The sequence below is a fragment of the Leopardus geoffroyi genome, chromosome C3 (genome assembly GCF_018350155.1).
Source record: "Leopardus geoffroyi isolate Oge1 chromosome C3, O.geoffroyi_Oge1_pat1.0, whole genome shotgun sequence".
In the NCBI taxonomy this organism is placed as follows: domain Eukaryota; kingdom Metazoa; phylum Chordata; class Mammalia; order Carnivora; family Felidae; genus Leopardus; species Leopardus geoffroyi.
In genome coordinates this window covers 104,817,828-104,836,310 of record NC_059338.1, presented here as the reverse complement: position 1 = coordinate 104,836,310, position 18,483 = coordinate 104,817,828, and the positions used below count along the sequence as shown (strand labels likewise).

Genomic DNA, 18,483 nt, shown 5'->3' with positions numbered 1-18,483 from the left:
CATATGAGAAGGGCCGTGTCATCAGTTTGAGTAAGGGGGATAAACCATAGAAGATGAGGCTGGGACGATACTTTGTTATTTTGATTGAATAGTAGAGATTATCCAACATATACATGAATAATGCTGAGAGGGGAATATGTGGTCTCTTCTCACAAGATGTTTATGGGTTAAGTATCAAGGTAGTAATATTTCTAACATGCAAATTAGGTTATGTCACCTGGACAAGACATCATCCCTATTCCTTGAACGTCTGGTTCCATCTTCCTTTCACTAGTCACTACTTTTCTTGCGAGTAGCTTACATTTACTCTTGCAGATCTGAGTGCATTTCCGACATTTCTCTTTCAGGCTTCCTGTGGCACACACGCTTTCTCAGTCTACACTAGCTCCTTTCTCTGAACAACAGTCTTTCCGTATTTATCTCCCGTGGTCGCCCCTTCCATTTAAAGCACCCTTCTTCTGTCCTTTTTATCACATATTTTCGTGCTGACATCAGAGTGTGTACGTATCACATTGTCTCATGATGATTATTTTGGTTATCTTTTTCATCACACTGAGTTTGCATAGAAGGGAAGAATCCGATTTGTTTCTATACCCACTGTGCCTAGACAGCACCTGGCACATAGTGGTTGCTTTGTAAGTTTATAAATGGAGGAATGAGTAAGTGATTGGCTGGTCATAGACTCTCCACATGAGGAGATTTTTAGTCATCTGATGTTATTAAGGGTCTTACTTTCTATAGTATCTTCCTATTTCTTTATAGTTTCTGATGGAAGTTTTAATAGCAAAATGGAAAAATAGAAGTATTGGAGCTTTGTGAAACATAAATCAAGGAAGACGTTTGTTACCTTTTTTTATTCTTTCATTCTTATTTAGGTGTTATTTCCTTGTAAATTTTGACTGAATGTTAAATATAGTACCATTAACAGGGAGTCAGAAAAAAATGACAAGGTGAAGTTGTGGGGTAAGAAGATGCATTTACTTTTTTTATTTTTTATTATTTTTTTAATGTTTATTATTGAGAGACAGAGCATGAGCATGGGAGGGGCAGAGAGAGAGGGAGGCACAGAATCTGAAGCAGGCTCCAGGCTCTGAGCTGTCAGCGCAGAGCCCGACGCGGGACTCGAACTCACAAACTGCGAGATCATGACCTGAGCCAAAGCCGGACGCTTAACCCACTGAGCCACCCAGGTGTCCCAAAGATGCACTTACTTTTAAACATTAAGCGTTTTTTAGACATGCGGGCTTAGAATTATTTCCTAAGCACAGTTATTAACTGAGACAACCTGTTTGGCAGCATAGCATAATAGTTAAGAACACCAATTCTGAAATCAGCCTGCTTTGGTTTGAATCCTGGCTTCATCATTTCATAGGCAAGTTACTTCTCTATGCCTCAATTTCCCCATCAGTAAAATAAGAAATAGTAATAGGACTTAACCCATAGGGTCTGGATATTAAGTGAGTTAATATACAGTATTTGGAACGATGCCTTGTACATTGTAAACTGTTTTTTAAGTAAGTAAACACATGTGGGAAGTGTTCAGTAAATAGTAACTACAATCATAATCATAACACTGTGTGCCTATCAGAGTGATTAGCACTGGAGATGAGTTGTGTTTCCTGCCTCAAAAGGAACGTAGAGCTCAGTTGGGCAAACATTTATCATGCGTTTGTTTTGTGCCAGGCACTGTGCAACACCTAAGGAGTAAAGTGAGGAATGTGGTGGAATCCCTGTCCATGAAAGGTTTACAACGCAGTTAAAGAATGTAGTAAGACTCGTAAAAGGAAAAGCTGAGGGTATCTATAGGGTCTAATTATTCTGCAAGATGTATGCCTTCCATGTTTTTCCCGTAGTTTTTTACTGAAAGGTTTCTGAGTGAAAGGTCATCTATTTTTGTATTTTTCACAGTGCTAGGTATAGAACAGTGTTCCTAACAAAGGCTTATTGGATAGCAAATTGAATGATTACCTGAGGAAGGCCATAGGAAATATTAAAAGTGAACGGTTTTATTAAGAGGAGTCATTTTTATTTCAGTTCCAAGAAACTATGATCCTACCTTACATCCTTTTGAAGTCCCGCGAGAGTATGTAAGAGCTTTAAATGCTACCAAATTGGAACGGGTATTTGCAAAACCATTCCTTGCTTCCCTGGATGGTCACCGAGATGGAGTCAATTGCTTGGCAAAGCACCCAAAGAGCCTGGCTACTGTCCTTTCTGGGGCATGTGATGGAGAGGCAAGTGTCATTTCAAACACTGGTATTTTAAATTAAAAATAGCTATGTTACAGATGTTCTTCAGTTTCGTGTTATGGTGGATTTTAATTGGTTCGATTTCATTTTTTTGTCCTATTTTCTGTTAATTCTCAAGAATGAATTGTGTTTGAATTACTACAGTGGTTTCTCATCTAAACCTCAGAAATTAGAAATGTAGCAGCTGAATGCTCAGTTTGACAGTAAACAATAAAGCATGTTTACAGTAGTAAATGTTTTGTGAGGGTTTTTTTTTTTTTTTTTTTCCCCTCACAGAGGATGTTATTAATGATTCAACACTTATTTCCACTTTGGCAAGAAGAGAAAGCTTTGAAACACTTTAAATTAGAATCAACAAGACTACTTAACAGATTGAATTTTCTGCTTGTTGATATACTTATCCATATGCACTGCAGTATTTTAAACTGGAGGATTTTGTTTTTAGCAGTCTGGTGGAGTGAGTCATAGCTTTTTCAGTGTTGAATTTATTTTTCTTGGAATGTAGTATGCCTCTGCCTGAACATTTTATGTTTATAGTTCACGGAAATTTCCTGGTATGCTCTATCATAGGTTAGAATTTGGAACTTGACTAAACGAAAATGTATCCGTACGATACAAGCCCATGAGGGTTTTGTACGAGGAATATGTACTCGCTTTTGTGGGACTTCTTTCTTTACTGTAAGTATGATGCAATTAAGTCATTAACTCTTTTCAACACGTGTAAGACTGATTTAATGTTTCCTGAGTTCCTTTATTCCATGACGCATTTCAAGTTTCACAACCCAAAATAAATTTTAAAACTTTGAAAAGTCCTCTTTTCTTTATGTATACTCCAGTCTTCTCCAAAGTTTTTTATTTTTTTAATAAATGATTATTCAACATGTTATTTAACTAACATTCCACAGAACATTGAGAAGTGGGATTAATGTAAGGTGAGGCTAAAAATATAGTTTGGTTTTCTCTGGAAGATTTTTAGGGTTGGGAATCAGTAATTTCTATTTTGTCAGATAGTAAATTATTGAAGGATTTGTGCGTGTGGTTAAGATACACATGAGGTACAGTTTATATTCTAACCATTTTTAAGTGTACATTTCAGTGGCATTAAGTACATTCACATTATTAAGCAACCGTCACCACTTTTTCATCTTCCCGAAACTGAAACTCTGTACTTATGAAGCAATAACTCCTTATTCCCCTCTGCCTCCAGCCTTTGGTAACCACTATCATACTTTCTGTCTCTATGACTATTCTAAGTACCTCACATAAGTGGAATTAAATAATAGCTGCCCTTTTGTGTCTGGCTTATTTCACTTACCATAATGTCTTCATCCATGTTGTAGCAGGTATCAGAATTTCTTTCTTTTTTAAGATGGAATAACATTCTATTATACATATATACCACATTTTGTTTATCCATCTATCAGTGGACATTTAGGTTGTCTCCACCTTTTGGCTTTTATGAATAATGATACTATAAACATTGGCCTACAAATATCTGCTCAATTTCACTGAAAGTTTTATAATAGGAATGACAGAATCTAAGCTGTGCTTTGAGATAATTAATTTGACAGCAGTAAGTGATCAGTTTACAGGCTGTCTTAATAATTTGAGTAAGCAATAAGGAATCCGTGCTGGGGAGGGAAAATCATAGAAAGTAGTTGTTAGGTTTAGAAACATTTTGGAGGTTTGACAGACTTGACAACTGAGGGGTGCTTAGGAAGATTGCTCTTCCTCCCAGAAATGGAGAAGTCAGGAGTGTCAGAAACTTTAGAGGAGGAGAGTGGGAATGGGAAGGATATGGTATGATGGATGAACTGGACTGCAATGGCCTATTTGAGTGAAGAGGTCTGTCAGACCCTTCTAGATAAAGGTCTGGAGTTCAGGAGGGAAGTCAGAACTAAACTTGGTCTCATCAAAAAGGAATAATGATTGAGGCCATGGAATGGTATTATTAGGGAAAAGTGGCAGGGAAAATACAGACATACAGAAATGTCAGAGAAATAACCTTGGGGAAAGCCTGCCTCTAGAAAGTGGGAGAACTCTGGGAGTAGCCAGAAAGCTAGAAGAGCCTGGAAATGAGCTTAATGTCCCAGGAGGAAAGGGTCGTTGGTTGTGTGAACTACTACAAAGAATGATGAGGACGAAGACAAAGAAATATTTTAGAAACATGAACCTATAAAAAATAGAAAGTTAAAGGTCCTGTAATTCTAATCTTTCAGTTTTCACACTGTCGGCAATTTGGTGTCTATGCTTTCAGAAGTTCTGACATGTGTATATGTATATGTATGGCACTTGATGTATACATACACACTAACCAGCCCTGTAAATCTTGAGTAGCATGCTGGGTGCCAGGGCCAGATGGAAAGGAGTAGTGAAGGGAAGGGATGACTTCTGGGAAAGCTTTAAATATTTGAAAGTGTTGTGTGAAAGAAGAAGTGGACTTTGTGGTGTTCTATGTAGCAGCATTAAGAATAGGTGTTAACGTTAAAAGTTTTGGTTTTGGTGTAGGGAGAAACTTACTTGCTGTCAAAAACCAAAATAAGCTACTTCGCAGGAAGTTCAGGTGCTTTTCACTAAAGGGCTTTACACAAGCTTTATGACCCTGTATACCATATGTTGTAGAAGGAATTGCATGGGAAGTTGGAGCAAACTGACCACAGCTAGTATCCAGTTAGTTATTCTTCTGAATATATCGATTAGTTTAATATCCCAGAGGATTTACTGGCTGGGTTTTTTTTTGTGTTTTTTTTTTTGAGTGCCTAAAATGAGTAAAGAGTGAAAGACGTTTCATATTCATTATTTACTCCCTTTCTTCAGATATCTTAAAGTAACGCTTGCTTAGGGATAAGACCTGTGAAAACTGCTTGCTGGCAGAATTTTAGCACTTAGTGTTTCAAAAAATGTTTAATCTACAATGTTGCAAAAGGTAAATCTTTACTACCTAAATTTCATAATATCTACTATACCCCAATTTGTAGCACCAATAGGTCTTTCTTTAGCTTACTCAGCCTTGAGATAAGATATTCTGGCCAGGCACATATTGTTTGGCTCCTCATTTCTACAAAATGTTATTAAACCTTTCTCAGGATTGATTTGCTAAGACTTGTACTCAATAGATTGTATAGAGTAGCTTAGTCAATTACAAGGAAGTTCGGTCTTGAGCTTGTGGACGCTGTGAGAAGCTTGGTTGAAAGAAACAGTTTTTAGAGTGGGAATTCTCAATAACAGTTTATCTTGTCTTCCATAAATACTAATATTCCATTGGGTCAAGCCAGATTAGCCAAGACCTCGGTGCCTAAATTACATCTTACTAGCTCGCGGTAGAATTGGCTTTCCAGAATTAAGGTTTTGGTCTGATGCCAGTAGCTCAGATTCAGGTTGCTAAATAAGATACTGCCTTATTAAATACTTTTTTCTATTATAAGGATGTTAAGGATTCTGTTAGCATCCTCAACAAAAGAAATTCCTATTTGACCTTAGTACCCAAACTTCTCTCCTAATTACCCTTCTATTCTGATATCATGGGCACTATGAATTGTTTTGCAGGAAGGGTTTCCCTTTTGAATTTGCTGTAAGGAAAGAGCTAAATTTATACTCTCTCGTACATAAATACGTATTTTTGTTAATATTTTTATTTAAGAAGTAGATGTAGATCGCATATAACATAAACGTAAAAAATGAGAAAGTTAACATATCCTGTATTTCTGCTTTTCGGGAAAACTAGTGGTTTGGTGTATATATACAATTGTTTATACCCTACGTATGATTATTTTATGTTTTTAATCCCAAATTAAGTTATATTGTGCATTCTGTTTTGCAGCTTAGTTTTTACTTAATATCTTGAATATATCTACCACATACCCAAGTCTAAGTTACCATTGTTACCTTGCTGTGATTGGGCTAAGACACCAATGTCCTACTCCTCATGGCTTTTTCACCATCTGCGTAACTGTCAGTTCAGTGAAAAGGCAAATGATGTCTTTACAATATCATGAAAATAGTTTTGACCTTGTGGACCCCTGAAAAATTCTCAAGCTCCTTCAGAGGTCTGCATTTCATGGCTTGAAAACCAGTGAGTTGATGGTTTGTGGAATCTTATGTCATGCAAAGAAGTGCTTTACCCATGCCAAGGTTAAAAAAAATGACTTCTGTTTAGTATCTTTATATTTTGTATTTAATTTTTTACATTTAAAATTATGTGGAATTTTATTTTTATTTCTTCAAGGCTTTTTAAAACTTTTTTAAAAATGGTTTTAGAGAGAGAGAGCGCACACGCACGCTCGTGAGTGTGAACAAGCAGGGGAGGGGCAGAGAGAGAGGGAGAGAGAGAATCCCAAGCGCTGTCAGCACAGAACCTGATGCAGGGTCGAACTCATGAACCGTGAGATCATGACCTGAACGGAAACCATGAATCAGAAACTTAATGAACTGAGCTACCCAGGCACCCCTGGAATTTTATGTTTATGTCACGTACCTTTTGTTTATGTCACGTAACTTTTTAATGAGTAACATGATATCAAAATACCATTTTATTATAATTCATTTTTCTTCCTAATTTGAAATGTCATCTTTTTTACAGTATGCTTTTTTTTTTTTTTTGCCAAACTTATGACCCTTGTTCATGCTTTCCTTTTGCTCTACTCACACTGTCTTATTTTAATTTTATGTACTGTATGTATTTGTCACAAATCTTTACTGTAACATTTTGGGATATTAACGTATCAGTAAATACAATACTGGAAGTATATGGGATGTGTATTTTTAAAATAGAGATGTTTATCATTTGATGTATATGTTAGCATGTTTACAGTTTATAACAGTTGTCCATTATCATCTTAATAATAAATGTTTCTAGGTTGGTGATGACAAAACTGTGAAGCAGTGGAAAATGGATGGACCAGGCTATGGAGAAGAGGAGGAACCGTTGCATACAATATTAGGAAAGGTACAAAAAAAAAAAAATTGACTTATATTTGCTTATTAAAATCCTTCTCTTTTACTAAAATTATTTCAGAATTTTAATGTAAAAAAAAAGATGTAAATGAGACTTGAGCCTGCAATAATTGACCTTTTTTAAGCAATATTTAATGCAGTTTAAGGTCCTTTGCAGCTGAAGAATTTGAATGGTTCTTTGGTATTCATTGTATTGGGTTCAGTTTCTGTGTTTAGCTAAAGGATGCAGTGAAACATTTTCTGTGGCAAGTCCATGGGAGAAAATCTATACGAAAAATAATGCTTCAGATTCTCTCTGATTTATATTATAGATCTTACACAAAACTCAGAGTGTCTTACTGGAAAGAACCCCTTAGGCAGTGAAGAGGTATTATGATGCTTTTCGTATAAATCTCATTGATATTTCTTACGTTATTCTGCAAATCAGGCGATATGGTTTAGTTATAGCTTAAGTGTAATTCAGATCATATGGCCTACCTGTGTTTTATAATGTTTACATTTTGATACTAAGCAAACTTCTAAAGTTCGATTTAATCTTGAAATATATGCATTTTAAAAATCAGTTTGCCATTTGAGTATCATGTTGGTATATATTTAAGTTCTGCTTTTCAGATTAAGTGTTTTTAAAGGCACATAGAGGTGGGACATGAGTATACGATGGAAATAATTGGCAAATCAGTAATTCCTAAAACAAAATTGGTTTCCCTCTTGTAAAATGTCTTTTCTCCAGGAGTTCCAAATATTTTTGAAATATTTCATCTTAACCTCTATATTTGTGGTAGTGGGGATTAAATCTTACTATGGAAAAGTTTGTCAGACTTGCCTTCATGAATAACAATTGGAAGCCTGCAGATACTGCTAAGAGTTCTTAAAAGCTTAAAGTATTGGCTAAATATTTCCCTCTTATTTGCTTTGCAAACATTTTTTTTACCACATAGTACAAAGACAAATTTTAATCTGGCCCTGAATAGATCTTTTAAGTGGATATCAAAATTTATGACATTTTATTGATTTTAACAATATTAGCATCCACCCTTGCCAGCTTTATTCCTCCTCCTAAATTTTAATCCAGTTGTTGGTTTCTGTTTTTCTGCCTGGGAATCAGTACTTCATGTGTTAAATGTGGAACTAAGTGTTTTAGACCTTACCTTTGCATTTCATTAATTGGTTCCAAGGTTCTTCAAATACCCAATGATGATGTAAGGATTACTTCAGTGATAAGTATTTAAATTTAAATACATCCCCGTTAATGTTTTTTCCAGAAGGTGTGATAAGAATCCTCACCTTTTATGGTACTGTTTCCTCCTTTAAGGAAAGGCTTCAAAGAAGTTTCTTTGTAAATAGGGACTTTTTCTTAAAAAAAAAAAAAATGAGAGTATTATTTAAAATATTATGTAGATTTGAAATGTTAATGATAGATCCATTTATAACAACATCTTTGCTTTTAAAGACAGTATATACAGGGATTGATCATCACTGGAAGGAAGCTGTTTTTGCCACATGTGGACAGCAAGTAGACATTTGGGATGAACAAAGAACAAGTCCTATATGTTCAATGACCTGGGGATTCGACAGTATAAGTAGTGTTAAATTTAACCCAATTGAGGTAATGCTTCTTTTTGAAATATGTTCTGCTTACTCTTTCCTTATTTAATAATTTCAGCTCTATTTAGGAAACTTTTGAGTGTGTGTTATAAGAATTTTTTTTTTTTTAAATCTTAATGGGCTTCTGGCATTTGGTTAGTTCTCCAGATTGTACCTGACTTCTGATACCCTTGGTCAGATCTTGACGTGTTTGCCCACTTTATACACTGTTACACCAGTGTTATACTCCGTTACAGGAGGGTGTGTGCATGTGCTCATAAGCAAGTTCTGGTGAAACTTCAGTTTTACTCATGCCTTCAGAACTCATGTTCCACAGATTACATCATTGTACCTTTGGGAAAATGTTCATTTCTTAATTCTCTTCAAGGTCAGAAGAGGCATTTAGCATTGTCTTCTCTTGTAAGTGACGAGGGCACTAATGATTTATAGTAATGATTACTATCCTGCATGATGATAGTTCATTTTTCTTTGCTCAGAAGTCTAATATGATGATTCCTAAGTCCTTCCAGGTCTAAGGAAAGAGTTGGAGATTAACCACTACTTATTGGTTATTCAGGTCTGAATTTAGGAAAGGAGGCTGCCCTAAAGCCTAGATTAATCTAGCCTTTGGACTTCAGACCTTTCCATGAGCTATTTCTGAATACGTAACAATAGGTAAACTCATTGTCCAGAAGACTCAGTAAAGATGCCTTTTCCCCCGCAGAAAAAAAAGGAAATTGCTTCGTGTATAGCTAATCTTAGAAGTTAGTAGGAAATTATCAGGTTAGATGGTATGTTAGATGGTATTAAAGAATAAATAACCTGATATGTAAGTATTATACTCTCAGACACCCGAGCTGGTAAAGTGGAAGAAAGGTTAAGTCAAAGTAGCAGGGTATAAAATTGTTTGTATGAAGTATTGGAACGTGAGATGCTGTAGTTTGATGAGAGTTTGGCCTTGTGGTGCTGCTGAGAAGTCATACAGTCAGAGGACACCCTTCCTGCCCTGAGCATATACCTTTCTGCACACTTCTGAGAGAGTCTACAGGTCTAGAGCAGGGGTTGGCAAACTATGGTTCGTGAGCCCACTGTCTGTTTTTATAAGTCAAGTTTTAGTAGAACACAGCCATACCCTTTTGTTTACATATTGCTTGTAGCTGCCTTTCTGCTATGACAGCAGAATGACCCGTGAGGTCTAAAGTATTTGCTGTCTGGTCCTTCACAGAAAACGTTTGCTGATCGTTAGTCCAGAGTATTTATCAGTACTATATGTTTTTCACTCCATCGTCTTTTGGTTGTAGAAGTGTGATATGGCCTGAAGTGCAAGTCAGCTTTGCAGAGCCAGACCAAGGTGACAATAGACAGAAGAAGGTGGCAACAAACACAAGCCATTTGTAGGAACATTTTGTGTCCTACTTGGTGTGGAGCTAAACTGGAAATGTATTTGGTGCTGGTGTACCTTGGCGTTGACCTTATACAAGTCACACTCCTTCTCTCTATTTGTTTCTTTATTTTTAAAATGAGATTAGTTAGGTCTTTCAGCATACATTATAGGTTTGTCATGACGGTAAAACGTGATAAAAGTGTGAATATTTTTTAAAGATGCTACCCAAATTTAAGATGATGTTACTACTATTAAAAAATAAACAGAACAGAGATATTGATATCTACTTCTGCGAGGGATAAACAGTATCTTGCTTGTCTATTTTGGTGAACACCTGTGTCAGAAGAGCTGATGATTAATTCCAAAATCATAATTAGTTATTAGTGATGACATAGTGACCATGTTTTTCAAACTTGCCTGTATAACAACTATATTTGTTCAGCCATGTGGTTTTATTTATTTTTTCTTTAAATTACCCTTATGAACTGACTTAGTGGTAGAAACAAATGGTATGCTTGTCTCTCATCCTATACTAAACTTAATGGGAAGGGGATGTGGCTGTAAACAAATGGAGTATATTTGTCTCCTCTAATCATTAATAATTAATTTCCTGTTAAAATATTGAAGCCTAGCATTTTGATAAAGCCAAAAATTTTATGCTGAGTATTACCACATTTTATAGTGTAAAAGTTGACTTTCAGTCTAGGTAGAATTTTTTGCTTTGCTCAGATTAAGGTCTCATAAACTTTTAGAAATGGAACCTAGTCAGACCTTGGTTTCTTGAGAAACCAAGAAAAGTTGAAAGGAGTCACTAACTAGGGGAAAATCTCTGAGGAAGTGATTTAAAAAGGAAGGTTTTGGAAAGGACTGAGTTCATGGTTGTAGCATTAGCTTTATGATGTTTTATTTGAGCTGTGTACACACACAGAGTAGGAGTTAGCTGGTCATGCAACTGTGCAGTAAATAACTCTTCTTGTTCCTCCTACACTTATAGTAGGAAGTGATAGGCAGAAGCCAAGAGTTATGTCAGGAACCATGAGTAAGGAGGCCTGGTGGGACTCAGGCCCTGCTGGTAGGTGGGGGGCTTGATTTCATATAATGCCAAGGGTCAGTTATATCAGCACCTTCAATACTACTATGACTGACTTATAAATAAATGTTTGAAACATCTTGAAACAATTGGACAAAGAATAGGCCTAGTTTATACAAAGTTAATGAACACGAGGAAATGTTTACTGAAAAGCACTAATTTATATAATTAGGAAATATTGCCATACAGAAATGAACTTCTGAATGCCACTACTTAATGCTTCCAGTTGCAGTGAAATGGACATATTTCCACACTGCAGTGTATATTGATACAGCTCTTTGGAAAACAATTAGTCCTAAACATCAAAAGCCATAAAATTCTTCATGCTTTTGTTTAAAAAAATTTTTAGGTGTATTTATTTATTTATATTTTATTTTATTTTTGAGAGAGAGAGAAAATGAGCAGGGGAGGGGCAGAGAGAGAGGGGTGGGTAGAGAATCCAAAGCAGGCTCTGCACTGACAGCAGAGAGCCCAGTGTGGGGATCAAACTCCAAACCGGAAGATCATGACCTGAGTTGAAGTAGGACATTTAACCCACTGAACCACCCAGGTGCCCTATATTTATTTATTTTTTGAGAGAGACAGAACAGGTAAGCAAGTGGGGGAGGGGCAGTGAGAGAGGAAGAGAGAGAGAAACCCAGGAATTCTCCACACTGTCAGTACAGAGCCTGATGCAAGGCTCAGACTCAGAAACCTTGATATCATGAACTGACCCAAGATCAAGAGTCGGATGCTTAACCAACTGAGCCACCCAGGCACCCCTGTTCATACTTTTTTTTTTTTAATTTTTTTTTTTTTAAGGTTTATTTATTTTTGAGAGAGGGAGTGTGAGTGGGGGAGGAGCAGAGAAAGACGGAGACGGAATCAGAAGCAGGCTCCAAGCTCTGAGCAGTCAGCACAGAGCCCGACGTAGGGCTCAAACTCACGAACTGTGAGATCATGACCTGAGCCAGTCGGACACTCAACCGACTGAGCCACCCAGGCACCCCAATACTTTTTGATTCAGTAATCCACTACTGAAATTTTAACCTTATAAAAAGAATTGCGTTTGTGAAAATGTTATCTGAAGTGTTATTGATAATACTGAAAAATAGGAAATAGGTCTAAGTTGAAGAATGGATGAATAAAATCTGTTCAGTTGTAAAAAGAACACAGATTTATCTGTACACTCCATCACTACCTTGTAAAATATACACACGGGCATTTAGCAGTGAAAATACTTGACTTGGGGTGCCTGGGTGGCTCAAGTCGGTTAAGCAACCAACTTCGGCTAAGGTCATGATCACATGATTCATGAGTTTGAGTCCCGCTTTGGGCTCTGTACTGATAGCTCAGAGCCTGGAGCCTGCTTCGGATTCCATGTCTCCCTCTCTGTCTTCCCCTCTCCCCCAACTCACACTCTCTCTTTCTCAAAAATAAAATAAATAAAAAGAAGATACTTAACTAAGGTTGCTGAGATTGAGTGATTCATTGTACTCTCTTAAAATGGACTTTAATGTTATAAATTTGTATCTTAAACATTAAGGGTAATTGAATCATTTGTTCATTGAATGGACATGGTTTGCTGCCAAGCTTGGCTTTTAACTGGAGATGGTTGTACTTATTTTTCAGACATTTCTCTTGGGAAGTTGTGCTTCTGACAGGAATATAGTACTATATGACATGAGGCAAGCTACTCCCCTGAAAAAGGTGGGTTTCAGTTTCTTTTCTGCTTTTACAGTTGTTAATGTGTTCTTCTATGGAGTGAGTAACAAAAAATATGGAACGAATGTTTTTTTCTTAATTAAATTTTTTTTCATATGTTTTTAGAAGCCATAGTGATCATAATGGCATTCTCTCAGGCACCTGTTCCTTTTTAGAGACCCTTACATTTTCACTAGGTATTGTATCCTAGTTATCTTTGTATCTTCCTTAATGCCAGGAAGTTTTAGGTATCTAATTCAGACTTAACGGAGTTCAAAGTTCTTTTTAAAAAAAATTTTTTTTAGTGTTCATTCATTTTTGAGAGACAGAGACAGAGCGTGAGTGGGGGAGAGGCAGAGAGAGGGAGGCACAGAATCCGAAGCAGGCTCCAGGCTCTGATCTGTCAGCACAGAGCCTGATGCTGGTCTCAAACTCACAAACTGCGAGATCATGACCTGAGTTGGATGCTTAACCGATTCAGCCACTCAGGTGCCCCACTGAGTTCAAACTTTTTAAGTGTTGCATCCCATTACTTCACACAGCATGATTATCATATGATACGTATAGTATTCTGTTCCAGAACATTTTGCAACTGACTCACATAACCAGCTTTATTTGTTTAATTACATGCTGTTTTATTTAGATAAATAATATCTTGTCCAAGGTGGCAGATTTCCCAGCAGTCATTCTAGGACTCAGATATCAAAGCTAATACAACCTTAAGCTGACTATCGACAGAGAAATGTATTGTCAGTAAAGAGAAGAGTGCCATTGTAAGTAAGTATAAAGTTGATTTCAGGTGCTCCAAATCTGAGGGTACAGAAGGGCCTAGACACCATTCATGTGCCATGAGGCCATTGTGATAATCTACATGGAAAAGAAATGCTTTTAATATTTTTGTTGTTCCTAAGCCATTTTCACAACATGTAATAAATTCCAAAATATTAGAAGTAGAGTACATTCCTTAAAGTTTCAGCTGCATAAATATGATCATCTTTCCAAATTACCACTTTAATCATTTCACTCCTTCATGATGATCTAGTGGGCACATCTCGTGAACTTTGAGACCTTTAGACCTTGAGCAGGTAACTTAATCTTTGTTTCTCCTATAAAATGATGATATTAATAATTACTTTCCAGCACATTGGTGAAAATAAGACATGGTATTTTAAACATTTAGCAGAATGCTAAGATGAAATCTAGTGTGATAAGTAGTAGTTTCTGCCTCCTCTGCCCTTCATTCTCTGTTTTTTAATGGCGTTCCATAACTTTAGGTTGAAGAAAAGAACTATAGCCTGGTTTTCAAGGCCTTCCAAATCTGGTCCCTATTTGCATTCTATTTATTTGTTTGTTTCAGTCAGTAAGAGAACATTTAAATAGGGGTTGTCATAGGCAGGTCACCTTGATGGATGCAGAGATGCTATTTTTTATTCTTTGTTCTGTATACTAGACTATCATTGTTTCTTCTATTTTTTCCTCTCCTAGATGTACTAGATCTCAACCAGGGGTGTCTTTTTAAAAATGTGGGAGAGGCATTATAGAGACTGGCATTTAGTGGACAGGTGCCTGAGAGGCTAAACGTTTACAGTGGACAGTTACACACAACACACAATCATCCTGCTCAGAATGCTAGCAGTGTTCTTGTTGAGAAACACTAATATACTGTTCCTTCACAGGTCAGCTCAAATCGTGCTTCTCTTTTGAAACCTTTCTTCTTCTCTTAAACCCTAAAGTCATTAATTTTGCCCCCAATTTGATACTTGATCATTTACGGTTTCTTTGTTAATATTTTAGTATTTCTTATGTATATCTCCTTTTCCTGACTAAACTCAATAATAAGTTATTTGAGGTTGAGGGACCATTAAGTAGTTTTATATTTTTCAGTATCTACTACTCTGTGTACTCAGGAAACAATTATTGATTGATTTCCTTTCCTATTGCATGGAGCTCAGTACTGTGCACATGATGGGTGTTTGCTAAATATGTGCTTAAATCAGTGAAAAAGAAGGAAAAGAAATGAAGTGGGAGATTTATCCATTTGAGAGGGAATTGATTTCATGGTAATGGGTTACTGTATTCTTCCCTTCCAGGTCATCTTAGATATGAGAACAAACACAATTTGTTGGAACCCTATGGAAGCTTTCATTTTTACTGCAGCAAATGAAGATTACAAGTAAGTTTTCTTCTTTTTATAACTTTATTATTTCTATCAGAAATGGCTCAATTGGATAAATCATACTAATGAAATATGTTTTCGTAGGTAGTAGTTCTTGATATACAAGGTAGAAAATGGTCATTTGTTTCGCTCAAAAGTATATATATTTCCCAAATTGGAGAAGAACTTGTTAGAAAAAAAAATTCAGTTTTCAAAATGATACAGACCAGGAACAGAAAGCTGATCTGAAGACCAAATCCTGTCTGCTGCCTGTTATCGTAAATACTTTTATTGGAATATAGCTGTGTTCATTTGTGTATTGAATATGGGTCCTTTTGTACCATAGTGCCTTAGGTGAGTGGTTGCAGAAGCAGCCACGTGGCTCACAAAGTTGAAAATATGTATAATCTGATCCTTTCTAGAAAAAATTGGCTGCTTTCTGCTTTACACCATGCAAATAATGACTGAACCATACATGTTTTAATAGAAACTAAAAATATTTGCCTACAGGGGTACTTGGGTGACTCCGTTGGTTAATAAGCGTTTGACTCTTGGTTTCAGCTCAGGTCATGGTTTGTGGGATCCAGCCCCACATCAAGCTCTGAGATGACAGCATAGAGCCTACTTCGGATTCTCTCTTTGTCTGTGTGTCTGTCTGTCTGTCTCTCTCTCTCTGTCCCTCCCCTGCTCTTCCTCCCTCTTTCTGTTTCTCTCTTTCTCTCAAAATAAACATTAAAAAAAACATTTACCTACAAAGTCTGTAGCTCTTCACAAAGCTGATGCTCATATAGTCATGTTATCAGCGTCACTATTACTTCAGCAAGACAAAAGGAAAAATACAGTTTCAATTTTTACCCTAACATTTACAGATATGTTATTCTATGACTCCACGTAAAGGTGACTTAGCCTTACATTTTTGACCTAGATGGAATTTTATGATCCCTATGTATCGCCTTAAAACTCGTCAAGGCATTTCACATTGGCTGTCTTATGTTTTCTTTTCAGTATCCCTGTAAGGGAGGTAGGACGTGTATGTTATCCCCTTTTTAGAGATGAGGATGTTAAAGCTGGGAGTTTAATCTTAGGGAGGAAAAAGTGTCTTGTCTTGTCTTTTCTTTCTTTCTTTCTTTCTTTCTTTCTTTCTTTCTTTCTTTCTTTCTTTCTTTCTTTCTTTCTTTCTTTCTTTCTTTCTTTCTTTCTTTCTTTCTTTCTTTCTTTCTTTCTTTCTTTCTTTCTTTCTTTCTTTCTTTCTTTCTTTCTTTAAATCCAAAGCGTGTGTTGTAGTGTAATGCTTGTGGTAGATTCTTAACACATGTTTTTTTGAGAAGTTGGAAGTTTCTCATTGGATTGAACTTTAGATCTTCTGTATTTAAGTTCTTTGTTCTTTCCACTATTATTATTTGTGAAAACATAAATTAGCTCAGAAATAGGATTTATTACACGATGTTTTAGTGGTACCAACTAAAAACATCTATTATGGTTTTCTGTACTCAAACTCATTTGAATTCTCATTAGCAAGGAATATCAAACCAAATTAATTGAAGCTCTTTTAGCCTTTATCAACGTTTTGAAATTAAATGGCCTTATTCCAGTTAAAAGAAATAATATAATATTTTGCTGACCAGCCTTATTAAGGTTTCTGAAGTTTGTTCTAATTAGCTATTTTGGCAAGATACCTTTTTTACAGACCCCTGGACTTTCTCCATTCTTGCCTTGGAAAGAATTTCATATGGCACCTGAAACAAAGAGCGCATCGCTTATAAGGGGTGACTGTTTGACTACTATAATTGCTCTTACTTGAAAGTGATCTTGCCATAGTATATATTTTTTATATTTTCTTTCTTTTATTGCCTGCTAAATAGTCTAATAATTCTGAATTCGAAATGCAAGTTGAAGTCTAGACCCAACCAGTAACTGCTGTAGAAATTTGGAGTAGGCACGTAAACTAACTTGTGCCATAGTCTCATCATCTATAAGATAATAGAGTTGAAATAGATGATCCCTAAAGAATCCTATAACACCAAACTTTGTGTATGTAAACATTGTCTATCCAACTGGATTCATTTGCTTAGATTTTGAATAAGTTCTTAACATTTTTCTTGGGTAGAGATTAAAACAGAATTTACTAAAAAAACAGAATATGCTGAAACAAAGCAAAGCTGGTTGACAACCACTGCTCTAGAGAAGGAAAATAAACAAAGCAGTTGTCAACTCAGAAATGTAACCTCAGAGATCAGTATGACATTGGCTGACAATCCTGTGGTATGTTGGGGTATTTAAAGTTTATTTATTTTGAGAGAGAGGGGGAGAGAGAGAGAGGGAGAGAGAGAATATCCCAAGTAGGCTTCGAGGCTGACAGCGTGGAGCCCAATGCACAGCTAGACCTGTGAGATCATGACCTGAGCTGAACTCAAAGAGTAGGACATTAAACCGACTGAGCCACCTGGCACTATGGTTGAGAGATTTAAAAAAGAACAATGACTTGTCTCTTGAGAATTTTATGTTATTGGGGATATTTTGTCAGTAGCATGAGTGACTTCTCGCAACAATTGTGTTAAAAAAATATTCTTTTTGAAGTGTTACATCAATTTTTTAAACATTTTGATGTAATATTGGGCTTATTTAAAAGTTGCAAAAATGGTATGTGGTAGCCAGCTTCCCTTAATGTTAACATCTTATGTAACCATAACGGAATTAGGAAAACCAAGAAATTAATACTGGTACAATACTATAAACTACAGACTTTATTCCATCACTAGTCATTCCATTAATATTCTTTGTCCATTCTAGGATCCAGTTCAGGATCCCACACTGCATTTGATTGTCATGTCTCCTTTGCTCAGTTTGTGACTGTTCTCAATCCCCCCAATCTTTTATGACCTTAGTACTTTTGAAAAGGATTTACTTGTCAATTATCTTGTAGACTGTCCTTAATTTGGGCTTACTGATGTTTTCTCATTATTTAGATTGAGATTTTGCATGTTTTGCAAGAATACCACAAAACTGATGTGTCCTTCTTGGTTCATCGCTTTGGGGTACATGATGTCACTCTAATTACCGGTGGTGTTGATCTTGATCACTTAGGGTGGTATCTGCCAAGTTTCTGCATTGTAAAGTTACTATGTTTTTCCTTTTGTAATTCACATTTATCTTTGGGGAGATACTTTGAAATTATGTAGATATCCTGTTTCTCCTCATACTTTTGCTCAGTAATGTTAGCATCTTGAAGTGTTTTGATATTTGAACTTGACTACAGTAATGCTCTGTTATTATTGTCCGTTGTGCATGTTGGCTCATTTGAAGCATTATTCTTTTAGCTATTGATTAATGGTGTTTAAATCTTGAAAATCATGATTTTTTTTTTTTTTTTAACCAACCGTGCATA

General features: G+C 36.1%; 1 protein-coding gene across 1 annotated transcript in view; it reads left to right on the top strand.

Moving 5' to 3' along the window:
• The window catches only part of DCAF13 (DDB1 and CUL4 associated factor 13), a 28,143-nt gene that overhangs the window by 918 nt on the left and 8,742 nt on the right, over positions 1 to 18,483 (top strand). The window contains exons 2-7 of the mRNA XM_045453988.1: positions 2,035 to 2,234; positions 2,820 to 2,927; positions 7,105 to 7,194; positions 8,653 to 8,808; positions 12,872 to 12,949; positions 15,034 to 15,116. Coding sequence (XP_045309944.1) covers positions 2,035 to 2,234; positions 2,820 to 2,927; positions 7,105 to 7,194; positions 8,653 to 8,808; positions 12,872 to 12,949; positions 15,034 to 15,116 — 715 coding nt within the window. The remainder of the gene's footprint in view (positions 1 to 2,034; positions 2,235 to 2,819; positions 2,928 to 7,104; positions 7,195 to 8,652; positions 8,809 to 12,871; positions 12,950 to 15,033; positions 15,117 to 18,483) is intronic.